The 15,241-nt window shown below is 35.5% G+C and overlaps 1 protein-coding gene and 1 long non-coding RNA gene across 5 annotated transcripts in view; one reads left to right on the forward strand and one right to left on the reverse strand.

Moving 5' to 3' along the window:
• Nucleotides 1–3,708: 3,708 nt before the first annotated feature.
• Nucleotides 3,709–12,087, reverse strand: LOC127963712 (uncharacterized). The gene is made up of 2 exons (XR_008154883.1): nt 11,953–12,087; nt 3,709–4,526 (listed from the first exon to the last, which is right to left on the reverse strand). It is a non-coding gene; the product is annotated as an uncharacterized LOC127963712 (long non-coding RNA).
• The window catches only part of nfic (nuclear factor I/C), a 95,625-nt gene continuing 91,995 nt past the window's right edge, over nt 11,612–15,241 (forward strand). For 3 of the 4 annotated variants that reach the window (XM_052563753.1, XM_052563756.1, XM_052563755.1), the window contains exon 1: nt 12,502–14,810. In XM_052563753.1, coding sequence (XP_052419713.1) covers nt 14,781–14,810 — 30 coding nt within the window. In that variant the 5' untranslated portion in view covers nt 12,502–14,780. Of the gene's footprint in view, nt 12,195–12,501; nt 14,811–15,241 lie in introns of those variants that run through there. The other variant, XM_052563754.1, reaches the window with a different exon arrangement.

A 15,241-nucleotide genomic window follows, 5' to 3' on the forward strand; every position in this document is an offset into this window, starting at 1 on the left:
TAAATATAATATAAAAATTATAAAAAAATAAATAAATAAATAATATATATATATATATATATATATATATATATATATATATATATATATATATATATATATATATTTTTTCATCACAAATTCACTCCTTTTTTCACATTCTTTAACTTCTCTCTCTTTATTGTGGAAGACAGAGTAATTTTTTATTTAAAGGTTATCAAATATTTTTTCTTGAATTTGAATGAATTAGCTTTGACTAAATACATACCTGATATAACTGTCCATAGCACTTTTGTTTTAATGTTTCCAAAATGCCATGTGGCATTAACTCGTGCTGTTTTGCAGCACAATGTTTTGAATATGATTTTAAAATATGACAAAATATGTACATTCTGAGCCTGCTTCTGTTCTACAAGGGGTGATTTTGTTTTCCTCACTTTATTATTAGCACTTGAAGTTGTTTCCGTCCACGTGTTTTATTTCACATGCTTTGTGTTTTAGCTTATCTTACCGTCTTCTCCAGAGCTGGAGAGCTCTTTTCTTCTCTCAGCCAGTTTCTGTTGGAATTCTCTTTGTTTGCTCAGTGCTCAAGTCTTCAGTTTTGCTTATTTATTCATCGATAATGGATTGATTCTGTTCCCTGTTTCGTCTCTGTTATAACAAAAGTGATTTGCCCACCCTTTATCCTTCTCTCACTTGCTTTCTTCCTCTCTCTCCTCCCTCCTTTTCTCTCTTTACTGCGTTAGCCACCCACACTTTTGTTTAAATTAACTTGGCAATTAACATTTGCTATGAGCCTTTACTAATAACTAATCACAAATGAAGGGCTTTGATTGTTTGTCAAGCCCAGTTTGAGAAATGGCTTTGCTCTCAAAACCGGTGTTTCACACATGTTCTCACTCATTCACTCACTCAATCTCTCCTTCTCTTCATGCTTTGATCCTTCTGGTAAGAAGCACTCTTTCTGTTGCATACACACCCCAAAACATTCTCTTTAAAAGGTGTTTCATAATTACATTTTCCTAAACTAGCTGCTGTTCTTTAGAACTTTTATATAGTATGGCTTGTATATAAAACTCTTTATTTTCTCCTGTGTTAAAATACATCTCCAGTGCATTATGAGGTTGCTTGATAAAACTTTATCAGGTGTAATGCATCTGAATGTAGATTGTTTAATGCACATGCAGCATTTATCATGTTTTTTAACTCAAAGTGCTCAGCTCAGGACATGTGGGTGGGTTACACATGTTGTGCTGTTGCAGCCACAACCTTTTGAAATCACATCTGACAAGCGGAAAATGAAAATCAACTTGAAAAATGTTTTCAAATTGATTGCAATTCATCTTTTTTTCATGTTACATGTGGGTGGAGGAGTTTATGCTTGCTTAGCTCCTCTATAGGCTCTCTTTTCATAGTAACTTCAGTGCTGGAGGTCTTCTTGTAAACAAGGAAAATGGAGTGATATTTATATGTAAAAATATATAGATTTATATGATTTATATGAAATCTTTTTTGTAGATTTATGTGCCATATGTGCGAGATGTAAACCTGTGGGTTTCTTAAATTATCAGGTGTGTGTGTGTGTGTGTTTCTTTAGCAGTTTGCAGCTCAGAAAAATCTTTTTATTCACTATACTGTAGCTCAGAAACCAAAGATTGTTCTAGTTTGGAGACAGTCAAATCTGGATTACTTTCCTGCTGATGAAATAAGAGGAAGTGGAGTGGGGGGGTGGACTTAATCAAAGGAACTTCTCCTCAGAATTTGGGATTTCCTTAAGTAGGAAGGAGATTAGGTTTGGCTAATGAGGTTTTTGAATTAAAATTAAATACAAACATGGTTACAACTTAGTTAGACTTTTGCAGAATTACACTTCTGCTAAAGCTCAGGGTTAATGGGTTTAACTTTTGGGTTTTACAGATCATGTGCAATTGTCAATTAGAATTTTTTTTTTTTTTACTTTATTCCATGTTGGTCTCTGAGCTTAAATATTCACCCAAATATTCTGTCTCTTGTCCGTTTAACACAAAATAATATATTTGTTCAAATTCTTTCTTTCTTTTTTTTTTTTTATAACATTGGACCCCATTGACTTTCATTCTAAGACTTTTTAGGTGAACTTCAGTAGATTTTTGTTAATTACTGGCTCGCTTTGTTGCTCACCTGTGGAGCTGTAGAAAAGATAAAACAATTACAAACTTACCATGAAAATATCAGTTTTTATTTAAGGCTGTATTATTTCAAGCAGAACCTTTTTTTGTTGTCATACTTGATGTCTGCCGCTGTGACGGTTTGGTGACACACACAAGGTCAGGCTTACATCAGCATAGCATGAATTGCGAATGCCAGCATGGGTAACACTTTAAACTTAACATGAAGCATGCCTCGGGGTTATACTGCCAAACCCCATTAAAAGGCAGATTTTGATGGTAACTCAAAACAGAGAGGATGGCAAAATTTGTATCAGAGCCCATGAATCTTTCCCCCATAGTGATTTTCTACAGCATGAGAGTGGGACTGCACGGGGGTTGTGGTTCCAGCCCGTGACTTCAGACGTCTGGAAACTGCCATGAATCATTCCCAGCAGTAGAGAGAGCATAGAGGCTAAAATTAGAGAGAATGGTCATTGAGGAGACGCACTAACAGCCCTCACAGATCCAGCCAGTCAGTACCGGCTGAGCAGACCCGGCCTGAGGTGGGAGGGTGTAACCCCCTGGTATTTAAACATTTCTTTAGCCATTTACTGGTTTTGGGATCATGTGATCTGGAACTTTGTGTGTAGATGCAACTATATTGCCGTAAGTAGTTTAAGTATGGCTACACAGTGGTATAATGGTGCTATCAGATGCTAAGACCATGGTACTTCATTATATACCATGCTGAATGAACAATATATTTTTTGGTATTCCAAAGTAATTCAATGATAATGCCATTTGACAGTTTCTCACCCTCATCTTGTTCCAAACCCATATGACTGACTTTCCTCTGTTACACGCAGTAATATTCGTAATAACAATGTTGCTTTGTTTTAAGCAATACAAAATCAGAGGGGCTGCCAAGCTCTAAAAATGACAAAAATATAGTCCATATGATTCATACTATATTGCAAGCTTTGTGTGAAAAACATTCAGAACTAAGTCATTATTCATTGATAATTTTCCCCACCACTGTAGCTCTTAAATTTTATTTGTATGGTTTGAATATGCTTATATTATAGTTTTTTTCAACTGCTTACACACTACATTTTTACTTGTTGTTAATTTCTGAAACATTCCACACATTAATTCTCAGCCTTTTACTCAGTTTTCAATTTCATAAAACACTTTTTGCAAAACGCAACTCTATGTAACACAGAAATCTATAACAGGAATTAAATGTTAGCTTTAGAGATGTGTTTGTGATATTTTGAATGGAGTGCTTCATTTTGCAAAAGATGTCGGGCATTTTGCATTTTGTGTGTGCAATTCATGGATTTGTGTGTAAAGTTTTGAGAAAAAGAAAGTTTTGAAAATGTAAGCAGTTAAAATATAAACTGTAATTTGTATGCAAGCCATTTAGGTTGAAAAATAATGAAAGAAAATAATGGAGGAGTAAATGAAAACAGAATTTTATATTTTGGACTATTCCATTAATACATCTCATTTTGACATTAAGTTTTACTTATACATGTTCATGCCAGTTACAGAACAGGCAGATTGTTAATAATTTTAAGAAGCTTATAGGGATCAAATCTGCATTTTTATTTATTTATTTATTTATTTTACAAATTTAGTACTGTCCTGAATAAGCCTGTCTGTCCTGAATACATTGTATGTAACAGATGTTTACATATAGTCCAAATAGACAAAATAATAACTGAAATTGCACAAAAGCACCAGTTTAAATGTATACATACCCTTGAATCACAATACTATAATGTTTTTACCAGGATGATCATTGATTTTAAAAGTTTTGTAATAGTCCCTTGTTTGTCCTGAGCAGTTAAACTCCCCACATCAGAAAAATTCTCTAAGTCCGACACATTCTTTGGTTTTCTAGCATCGCCATATTTGAATAATTTCCAAAAATGTTTTAAATATGCATTTTGAGATTGGATTTTGAGATCCATCTTTGACCATGAGTACAACTGAGGGACTCGCACACAACTACTGCAAAAGATGAAAACATTCACAAATGTTCACAGAGAAGGAAACACAAGGGTGTGTAAATTTGAATATCATATTTTTTTCATTTAATACTGCCCTTCAGAAGCTACATAAGTAATTTTTACATGTTTCCCATAAGACAAAATAAGTACAATTTGCCCTGATCATCCAATTAAACTTTTTAACCATGTCCCTTAATTTAATACATATTCAGCAAGAAGCATGTCAATGTATGTGCAGAACTCGAACTCGAACTGTAGGGCAACTAAATAAAGTCTTAATGCCTCACAATTAAACATTTCCATTCATGCCAAGTGGATGTTGAAGCTTTAGTGCTCGTCTCTTAATGAACTGGAGATCTAAGGCTCTGAAAACGCAATCTGTTGGCTCCGGATAATCCACCACCTTAAAAAGGGAAAATATTTTATTTAGCATTTTGCCTGCCAGTCGTCCAGTATAATCCTGACACCATCTGTGAGAGAGGATCTTCAGACAGCTGCATGCGATGTTGTGTCTACTCATTTAGTCATGCCATTCGGTACATTTCTTTAGTACCCAGCAGTACCAACAGAACATGCAGTTTATCACATGTTGATACTACTACAGCATATAAGGGTTAAGGATCAACCACTAAAAACTTATATAGATCTACCATTAATATGAAAATTGTATGTAGGAGCTCAGCGTATATGGTGGTTATATATATACAGCCGTAATGTAGGGTTCCTAAATACAACTCATTTATCTGATCAACTTATTTGTAACATCAGTGTTATCTTTAACACATTTATAAGCACGTGGTAATAAAAATAATCTACAATTCTGTTTAGGTTGAAATATTATGTCACCACAAGAGGGAGACAACACTTTGCTTTTTCATTCATCTGGTGTTCAGTAATTATCCTAAGATTACAAAAAATAGGGAAATATGATGTATAATAGCTGTTTTACTTTAATAAGTAGTCTTAAGTTAAATAATTAATAAGGCTGAGCTTACATGTGCTTCACTTTTAACTAATATTTGTTATTTGAGTTGCTTTAATATTCTTTGATTTCACTACAGGTGCTTTGCATAATTTTTCATTTCATTACATTATTCTTTTGTTTTATTCATAACAAATCCAACCAGTCTACTCTGTCCAAGGCACCCAGTAACTGGACAGCGTCCCAGCCCTAAACACTGCAGCTTAAAGCCAAACCTCATGCATCATCTTCTTGTTCTGTAAACATGCTGCATGTTACATTGTTTATCTGTGTTGGAAAATGGAATTAAGCTTTGAGGTGTGTCCAGAACTGAAACACAAAGCACATGAAAATGATTCATATAGTGGGGATAAAGCACAACACCACAGACAAACATCTGTAAAGGTTCAAACATCTCATATAGCCTTCTTTTTTGTTTGCCATGACTGAACCTTAACCACAGTTGAACAGCCTTTTGAATGTGACGCAAAGCTGTTAGCTCATCATATTAATTTACATTTTATTAGAATTGAGTAGGGGCCATGGATTTAAACTTAGACGGCCAATCAGGACTAGAATTTCTAGATTAAAGCCTCATATTTATTCACATTATTTTTATGAGAAAAAAAATGCTTAAAACTATATTAAAAGAAATGTTCAGCCCAAATGAAAATGGTACTAATTTACATAACCTTGTGTTGTTGTCTTGACTTTTTTTTACATTTTTTTTTTTACAGAAAACATATTATATATATTAATTGGACAACAATGACACAAACATTTGAAACCTTCTTCTGGAATGTCATTGTCATATAGGGTGAGAAAATTATTACTTATTTTATTTTAAGTGAACTATCCCTTTAAGATAACTTCAAACAAAGCTAAAATTTTGGTAAATGTTTCATTTTCGCATTCCACGATACAATGCATAATTAAAATGTAACCTCTTATTAAAAATTTAATTTACAAGTAAATGACTTTGCTCACCAATAATGATTATTTTGATGGCTTTGCATTTGAAACATCTTAACAAAGTATGCAAAATACATTAATATGATACTATACACATGCTTTTATAGGCCAGGCTTAAAATGCAGCACTCAGTTTTATACTGTATGTAGCAGGAGGTTCCTGCTTTGTTACTTTATACAGTACGAGGCCATTAGCATTGAAACAGAAAGCTTGAAAGGTTGATTTTAATTCCTATAATTGACGATTTTACTCATAGGCCTAGCCATTTTCACGACTCAACTATCATCAGCAGCTAATCCCTTTTAAATGTGATATATATCATTCAATTAATGGAGAGATCATTAGAGGTAACTGCGTTAGGATACAATATGTGGTCTTGTCCTGAGGTCTTGACATGTGCTAACTCATCTGCATGTAATTAGAGTTCTTGGACTCTGCTGCAGGGTACCGGGTCATTAGCTTATCACAGCATAATCACTGGCAAATTACTGCGGTGTAATCATTTTCTAATAGCCATTAGCGAGGTCCCGCAGAGGATTTGGTGATTAATTTCTAACCGTATGCAAATGGTGGATATTTGATGCTGAGCAAGGCTCTTTTCTCAGCGTCAGACTGTCTTGTTCGTGGCTGTTCAATGAACCATAAATCATGTCATCGTTGTAGCATCTACTGTATTATGGACCCACGTGTTAGCTCTGTCATTGAGGGTTTAAAGGAATAGTTCACCCAAAAAATGAAAATTCTGTCATTAATTATCATTGATCACATTTGGTTTGCATTTTGCATGTTTGGCCTTCCAATTAAATGAGTAAACTGACTATCACATTTCATTTAGACAATAGCTCTATAAAAACTAGCTAAAGCAGAAAATGTTGCGCAAAATAAAAATAGATAAAATTGGTATATCAAACTGATATATCAATCTTTTTGTTTTCCTCTTTTGCACCATAAGTATACCATTTAATAAATGGTGCACTTAGAGTGTTGCTGACTTGATTCGAACCACTTGTTTTTGATGGAACTGCTTGGCTTACCCTGAAGGTGACTGTAATGTGCCACAAATGATCCAAAATTGGAAAATTATGCACAATTTGCACTTAGCATTCAGATGGCATGAGCAGTGAAAGAAAAGTTGGTCCTCTTGAGAAGAAGGAGCGAAGTCTTGGCATTGGGCTGCATGCCTTGGACCTGTCTTGAGAGAGAGTTTCCAGACGTTTTCCCGCCCCCCTCTCATATTGCAGTAGTTTGGGAAAGTGAAGTTGTATCGGAGACTGGGATTTGCCTTGGGCAGTATATATGTGTCTCTGTGGAGTCATCCAATCATGCATTACACCCACATGTGATTTCATGACATGGAAACAGCCGCAAAAAGGCAAAGTCCACATGTGCTAAGAGTCTTTACTGCAACTACAATGATGTAATTTGAGGGGGCAAGAGAATAAAGGATATTTGACATGCTAAATCTGCAAGACACTTGCACTTAAACAGCAGTTTAATAGAAGACTAACCAGCCATTAGATGGTCATTTAGTATTAATTTGATCAATTGAAAGTATTGTTGCTAAGATGCATCTTTAGCCAGGCTTTCACCATATCCACACACTTTATTTGTGATATACTGCAGTATTTCAATCTCACCACTAGTAGGAGTATTACACTGCAAAGAACACTTGATGGGGCAGTAATTGGATACCCCATACTCACTGTAAAGTCTTTGATACACTAGATACCTTATCTGTAATATTACCTGATCCGACTGTTCCAGCTCTACAAAACAGCCAAATCCATATACTCACATAGGTAATGTTTCCTTTCAAATTAAAAAGGTGCAATGCATAATTTATTTGGTATATTTCAGATAAATTATATATGACTTACATAGTTTTAGATACCATAAATCACCCCATAATGAACCCGAATTAATCACATGAATAAGAATGAGGTGATATCATTTTTGGTAAACCTCTTCATGAGCTTTGAAATGTTTTGTACAGAAGTTTCACGGCTGTTTTTGTTCTGCCCATTTGAGGATGCCCACTTTTGTAAGTCAGAACGATTGCTAACCCACAGGCTGTTTTTTCGGAGATTATGTACTTACGTGCTTGGGTGAGTTAAGAGGCTAAAAACCGACCAAATGCATTTCCCCCCAAACATTTCATGAGATAGGTTTAGATGACATATGATCTATCAGCTCTCACGTACCAACAAAATAAACCTGTGCAGTTCATTTAGCTGTGGAATTTCCGAATGTTTACTTTCTGATTTCTCCTGATACAAACAGAAAAAGAGGGAGGAGAAGGGGAAGTTTTATTACTTGTTCTTTCTTTAATGAACTGTTTTATGTTGCTCTTTTACTGTGTCCAAGTGTCCAGGCCAGAGATTTGACCTGTTCAGGAAAACAACATGCACTTGTACACATTATACATGGGCATATTTTGAGTTCAGGCTATATTTATATTTTATTTTTTAGATATAATCACTCAACTAGAAGAGAAAGCAAATTACACATAATTTCTATTAGAAATGGTAGTTTTCATTGTATACATGTTGATCTGCCATTTATTATTTCAATAAAAATAAGACATCTGGAATAGAAGTGCACTTTTATACAGTTAGACTTAGTTTAAAATAACAAAATTGCATTTCTGAATATAATTACCATATAATTGCATTGCATAATTTTGCTGTAAATAAAATTATTGAAATTACATTGTCATTTAGGCTATTGTTTGCTAAAACTCTGAAGAGATGATTTTGCACATCATGCGGTCAAACCTGCAGTTTTTCTGTGAGCAGTGCTGCTGTTTTAGCCACAGTTCCACTCTTCTCTGGATTAAATGCCTGTTTGTCTTTCAGGTGCTTTCAGGTTTGACAGTGAAAAATATGAATAGTAAACTTGTGCATGTAAGACAGACGGTTGTTAGTTCATGTGTGGGATGTGTGTGTTTGTCTCTGTGAAAGCCTGTACTTGTGCCTTGTGTGTTTTCTGATCATGCTGTATAAAGTTCGAACTTCAATTTTATGTGCTCTTAGTCATAACAATATATTCCAATACTGTCATCATTTGATGCATGCACAAATTAAGAAAAAAAATGTAATTTATTCAATTACCGGAAGATCAGCACCGAAATGTTTTCCAGTAGGCTACATTTAAAGTACGCCAAAATGTAATTTAAGACCTATAAATATAGTGAAAATATTTAGCACACAATATGTTTTTATTTTAGAGTGTTTTAGAGTGTGGAGCAGAAGTCGGTATTTTTTATTATTTTTTTACTCCGAAGCTATTTTGTGGGAGAAACAAAAAGAGCGTTTGCATGGAAAATGAAGCGACCCAATTCCAAGGGATCCAAAATGCGCGACTGCATTTGAAGGTGCCAACAAATACACGAGGACATGTGGATTTTGGAGAAGTCTTTTGGGAAACGGGAAAAACTTATTTAGGTTCTTTAAAACAACGTTTAACAAGTTAAAAAACATTTAACATAGCTTACGTTAGCACATAAGTAGCATCTATACTTATTTTTAGAGTTCTAGAGTTTTATTTATAATATAGGCTAGAGTTTTACCACGCGGACGAAAAGTTATTATTTTAATTAAGGAATAAAGTAAAATAAAGTGAATTTATAATAATTCATTTATATTATTCATGGGAACAGCATATTATAGCCTACTATACTATTTCATTTGTGTTAAAGGGTATTGAAGATACAAATACGTAATCTCACATAAATACAGATGTATTTAAAAAAAAAAACACATAACCCAACATATCTGTGAGTTTTCATGTTTGCGCAGATGTAGGATATTTATAATTTAGCTTAATTCTTCATGGTCTTAATTTTGCTTGGAACGGGCAAATTAATAAGCGTAATAGTAGCCCTAAAACATTTTTAAAACGCTGTAAAAAAATATAAGAAATAAACCAATTTCATTTATAGTCTAGTTTTATTTTTTAATTAAAATCTTTATATTCTTTCTTCTAAATAGGATAAGCATATGCTAATCATTGCTATTTACTATGCATGCGAGTTTTATTTTAAAAAACAAAACGATATTTTATATCAATTTTATTACTTTTCCACTTAAAATATTTCTCAAAAAATGATGCCAATAAACAGGCAAATAAACATGTGATGGAAAGAATAAGCAAGTCTTAAACTACAATGTTTAATCAAATTTAAACGTAAGAGTTACCAACCGCCAGTCTGCTGAGAGTACAAGCTATTACCATTCCTGGCTCTGACCAAATAGTGTCTGATGAGGAACTCGAAAGGTTAAATATTTGGCTGTAGAGTTCAGGGAGCTTTTGCAGATTTTAGAGACAACTTAAAAAAAAAAAAAAAACTCTTTGAGTTCTGCACAAGTAGGCTGCAATTTGTGTATGTTTATGAAAAAGCATAGTGGGGTAAACCCCTAAGATGAAACCTCTGTGTCAGCAAAAGTACGATTTCTGTAAATAAGCCATTCTGAAACGTTTCTCCTTGTTACAGCAAGGATGATCTGTAATTTGTGCAGACATGTAAGTTACCTAGACCATAAAATACAACTCGTTTTCCTATGGGCCTACTTGACTGTCAGTTTATTTATGTTCTGAAATGCTGTGACCCTTAAAATGAGAGTAGAAGGTGTCGCGCAAGGACACTTCAATTGACTGAGCACTAATGACTTAAAATAGATTAAACGCAAATTCAAGTGATACTGGCAACACGGGCTCATGTCAAAGGCTTCAATGACATTTGTTAACTTTAACTTATTTCCAAAGTGAAATTATTTTTAAATAATGATTTTCTTATTGTAAAGTTAGACGCTAATGCCCAAAGTGATATCCACACAAATCAGACGCACACGCGCGCTTTACGCACGCTCAAACAGATTTTATTGATTTATTGTTTATTTTGGAAACAGGTTTGGCACGACTGTCCAATCAGGTTTTGAAGTTACTGGAACATGTAATGTTTGTTTTGTCATAACCGGTTTAACATTCTTAGCCTTTAATTACTATATGCGCCAATGACAAATAAGGATCTCTAGGGTTATACAAATATATTTTTAAGTTTAAGACGTTTACTAAGTTTTCATGTTGATTTCATACATTTTATACCAACTGAATTTCTTTTTTTTTTAAATGAAGTGGGCTAACCATCAAGTCAAACGTAGTCTGCTAAAATAGCTAGGCCTACTTTACTTAAACACTGACTACACTTTTTGTTTTGTTTTTACACTTTTGACTACAAGTTTTTAAATATTTTTCAAGATTTTAATTTTCTTTCTTTATTTATTTTTGGGTCATGTATCTCCGTTAGTATTTTTGGGATTACTCCATTTGACCTTAACAGAACGACATGATCGTCATAGTCCATATGCATTGACGCGTGCCTTCAATCAATCCATTTAGCATGAATGGCATTTGAATATATTTAAATATATATTTAACTTTATTGATTCGGACAAAAAATGAGGGTTACGTCATTGACCCATATATAAAGTAGCCTATACATATATACTGTATAAACTACGCCATCAAGTGCAGTTCTTCTAAACGAGTGGCTCCAGTGCACACACACACACACACAACAGAGACAGACACGCCACCCCCGTATTTCATCAATTCCTTCTCCGCGAGGACTGTAAGATGTGTGTATGGAGCTCAGAACACCGTCTGTGTTGCTATTCGTGTTGTAAGAAACAAAAGAACAGACGAGGCATTGATTCCTCTCTGTACACAAGGACATCTTATGCGCGCTGCATGTGCAATGCTGCAAAGCTATGAGACCGACGATTCAGCACTGTAAATTAAAGATACACGACCAAAACAACAGCCAGCTCCTCCAGCCACTGCACTCTCCGCAGCAAGCCGTGCATTACTGTAAAATCTTTATTTTGTCCTTCTGTACCTGGTAACGAGGATTTCGGATTGGACGAGGTTCGAAGACTTCGCGTGGGACGTTTTGTATTCGGTCAGTGTCCGGGTTTATTCCTCCCGTCCGAAGAGAACGGATTACTTCTTTGCGAAGATAAATGGATACGGAGTTATAAAAGCAGCCGACGAGATGACCAAGCGTTGAACTGCAGAACTACAAAAGCCTCTAAGCTGTAACTTTTTTGGGGGGGAGGTTGGCAGTTTCGCTTCGAAATGGTACGTTAACAAATCAGTTTCATCATTATTGTGTCGTTGCTCCAAAAGACGAGGCAGATCACGAGTTGTGCACTCTTAAAGTCAAATGAGATCACCATCAACACACAGGCGCCGTGTTTCGGTTTCCCCCTTGCTTCCTCTCTCTCTTACCAGTCGGTTACTCCTTTTCTCGCTGGTTTTCGGCCAAACGTACGGTTTTGTGGGAAAGGCTTACAAATGCTGGCGTGTTATTCTCGCTATTGAGACGCGCAATGATTAAGATAGCTACCAAGCGATTTGGCTTTTCTCCCATAATGAAAGTTATTAGTTCTGTGACAGCCGAAGGAAGAAGAAAAAAAAAAGGTGTGTGCGTGTGTTAACCACGGGACTCTGAAGGCCAAGTTGAAGTTTAAAGCCAGTAGAGGCAGATGCCCAGTAGTAGAGTTTGCTCAGCAGAAAATGGCCGCAGGCTCGCCGGCATGAATTTGACATCTACACCGACAGAGGCGCTCCCTCCCCGGCAGAAGGCTCAGATCGTGTTGTAGTCACGACCGGGAGTTCGGCATTGTTTCAAAAAGTGATACAAACTTTAGTTAACGTTTTACGTTCGCGTGACAGTAGCAAACTTAATCTGTAAATAAAACAAAATAAACATGCTTCACGAGACAGTGCCAAAAATTGATTTGACTCGGCTTGGTTGTTTACAAAAAAAGTAGCCTAACTTTTAGCCTAGGAAGCATGATACACTTACTATTTACTATAACTCCCATGTTTTCTTGAGCATTCTTGCATTTCATTTTGAGTAGCCTAGGCTATGCAAATACGATGCTACATGGATTTCAGCATTATGTTATGTATTAAAATACAATGATATGATATCTGACAGAGTAGCCTACTATGTTACTGCCAAATTACTTTAAGAAAAGGATCGTCTGCTCTTTAAAGGAAGACATTCAACAACGGGCTTAATAGCTATCTTAGTCACTGCTGTTGCAATACAATTTGCACTTACATTAACAGCTGATTATGATAATCTCATATAGGCTACTAAGATTTGTTCTCTGCAGGGATATTTTCAGTGTACTTTATGTAGCCTAATTTAAGAAAGACGTTGCCTTTTCTTGTCTCTTTACGTAAAACAAAAAATGAAAACAAGTTCAAACTTTTACAATTGTTCTATTTTAGGGCTATATTGAAACTGTATGTTCATGTGTTTTGTAGCTCCAACTTATTTAAATATTTCTATATTTTAAAATAATATGCTAATATGTGGCAGTAAAAAAAGGGATACATATTTGTAATTATGGATATGACTGATTCTTTAAGATGACTGAGAAGTTTCAGCAGCTCTCTCCCAGGCCATAGTTCACACCACAATGCCTTCAGTGCATATTCAAGAGAAATAACAGGTGTTGTTTACACTTCGTTTTAATAGCCTGCCTAGTTTTACACTTTAATTTAAGTCAATTGACGCCTAGTTTATTTGGTCTCTGTGTGGTCACTCCAACAGTGAAGCTTGATTTCTAAAAGGTGTTAGGTAAAAAAAAATATATATATAATAAATAAAATCCTCAAGAATAGTTTTTGGAAAGCTACCAGCTGACAGTTAGTGATTATGGTTACCGAAGCGCGTTATTTTCTTGCAGTGAATTTACAAAAGCTTCTGGTCGGCAAAATATGCAATAGAAGACAAAATAGCGCATAGCATAGCTATTATGCATTGAACTTCTCATGCCTAGGTTATTCATAAACAGACGCGTTTCAGTAATTTAAGTGACTGACAGACAAGTCATTCGCTCGTTTACTTGAAACTTCATCTATATGTTGTTTTAAAGGTGCATAACAAGCCTTATCAGGCACCGGCTATAGTATTGTACGCGGGCTGATTTTCTGATTGTATTTTTATATCCACTCAACTTGTGAAGCGATAAGCCTTTGTCATGAATGGACGCATGCATGTGCTGTGACGCAATGTCCGCGCGAGCCTGGCTCTAATCGCTACTTTAGCGGTGAGTGTTGCAGTAAAATTGTTTGGAATACGCGCGCGGGTGAAGCGCGCAGAACGTCTCTGCGTCCGAACTGTATCAGCGCGAGAGGGAAGAACGGTGCGTGCGCACTGGCGAACGGGAGAAAGTCGTTTGCCTCTTTGTTTCACGCCGCTTCAGAAACCGAGGCATATAACTTTTTTTACTTATTTTTTTATTTCACGGACTTAACGGATGCCCCTGGACATTGGAAACCAGAGTTAGCCTTTCTTGCTCCTTCAAGTACTTTCTTTGGGATGGGCTATTTTCATAACGTCATTTCATTCCTCCCTCTTTTTGATTTTCTCTTTCTTTGATTCTTTCTCCCACCATTTCCTAAATGGAACAGATTGCAGCACCCAACGCGTTTTCCTACCTGCAAAGTTTGCTTTTAAACGTGTACAGAGTTTGCGCGTTCTCTTTTGCCGGGCGTCACTTGATTTAACGGACTCGAAGTGGAAGTCAGAAGTGGCGGCGGTGGAAGTGTTAATCATGATGAGGCTTACCATGATTAACTGTGAAAAATGATCTACTAACTTGTCGGTGTTTTGCCACATTTCAAGTCACGCGCTCCCCTTTCAACATGATGTATTCTCCTCTCTGTCTAACTCAGGTAAAGTGCTTGTTTGTGTCTTTCTGAACGAATTGCTCGTGGTCCACGAAGAGATTTCAGTTCATAAAGGGCGGGCTGAGAGCTCTTCTTCTCTTTGCCTATTTAACATCCATTCATACAACACAAGCCGTATCCTCAGGGGAATATTAGTTTATTGGATTGTCATCGATTTCTGATAGTGACCTTTTACATTGTAAACACATTTTTGAAAATCAGTTTGACTAGGTAATTTGAGTCGTTGTTTATCGTTGTATTTAAGATGGAGTTTGTGTGCAGTAGATATTTGAGTGCATAGTCATCTGTTTCAGTTTTAATCATAAGCTAGAGAAGAAAGTTACACGGTCATAGTTAAGATAAAGTATAACTTTTATTATTTTATATCTGGAGTGGATTGAAAATGTATAAGTTTAGCCTATGTGCACATATATACC

The sequence above is a fragment of the Carassius gibelio genome, chromosome B8 (assembly GCF_023724105.1).
Source record: "Carassius gibelio isolate Cgi1373 ecotype wild population from Czech Republic chromosome B8, carGib1.2-hapl.c, whole genome shotgun sequence".
Classification (NCBI taxonomy): domain Eukaryota; kingdom Metazoa; phylum Chordata; class Actinopteri; order Cypriniformes; family Cyprinidae; genus Carassius; species Carassius gibelio.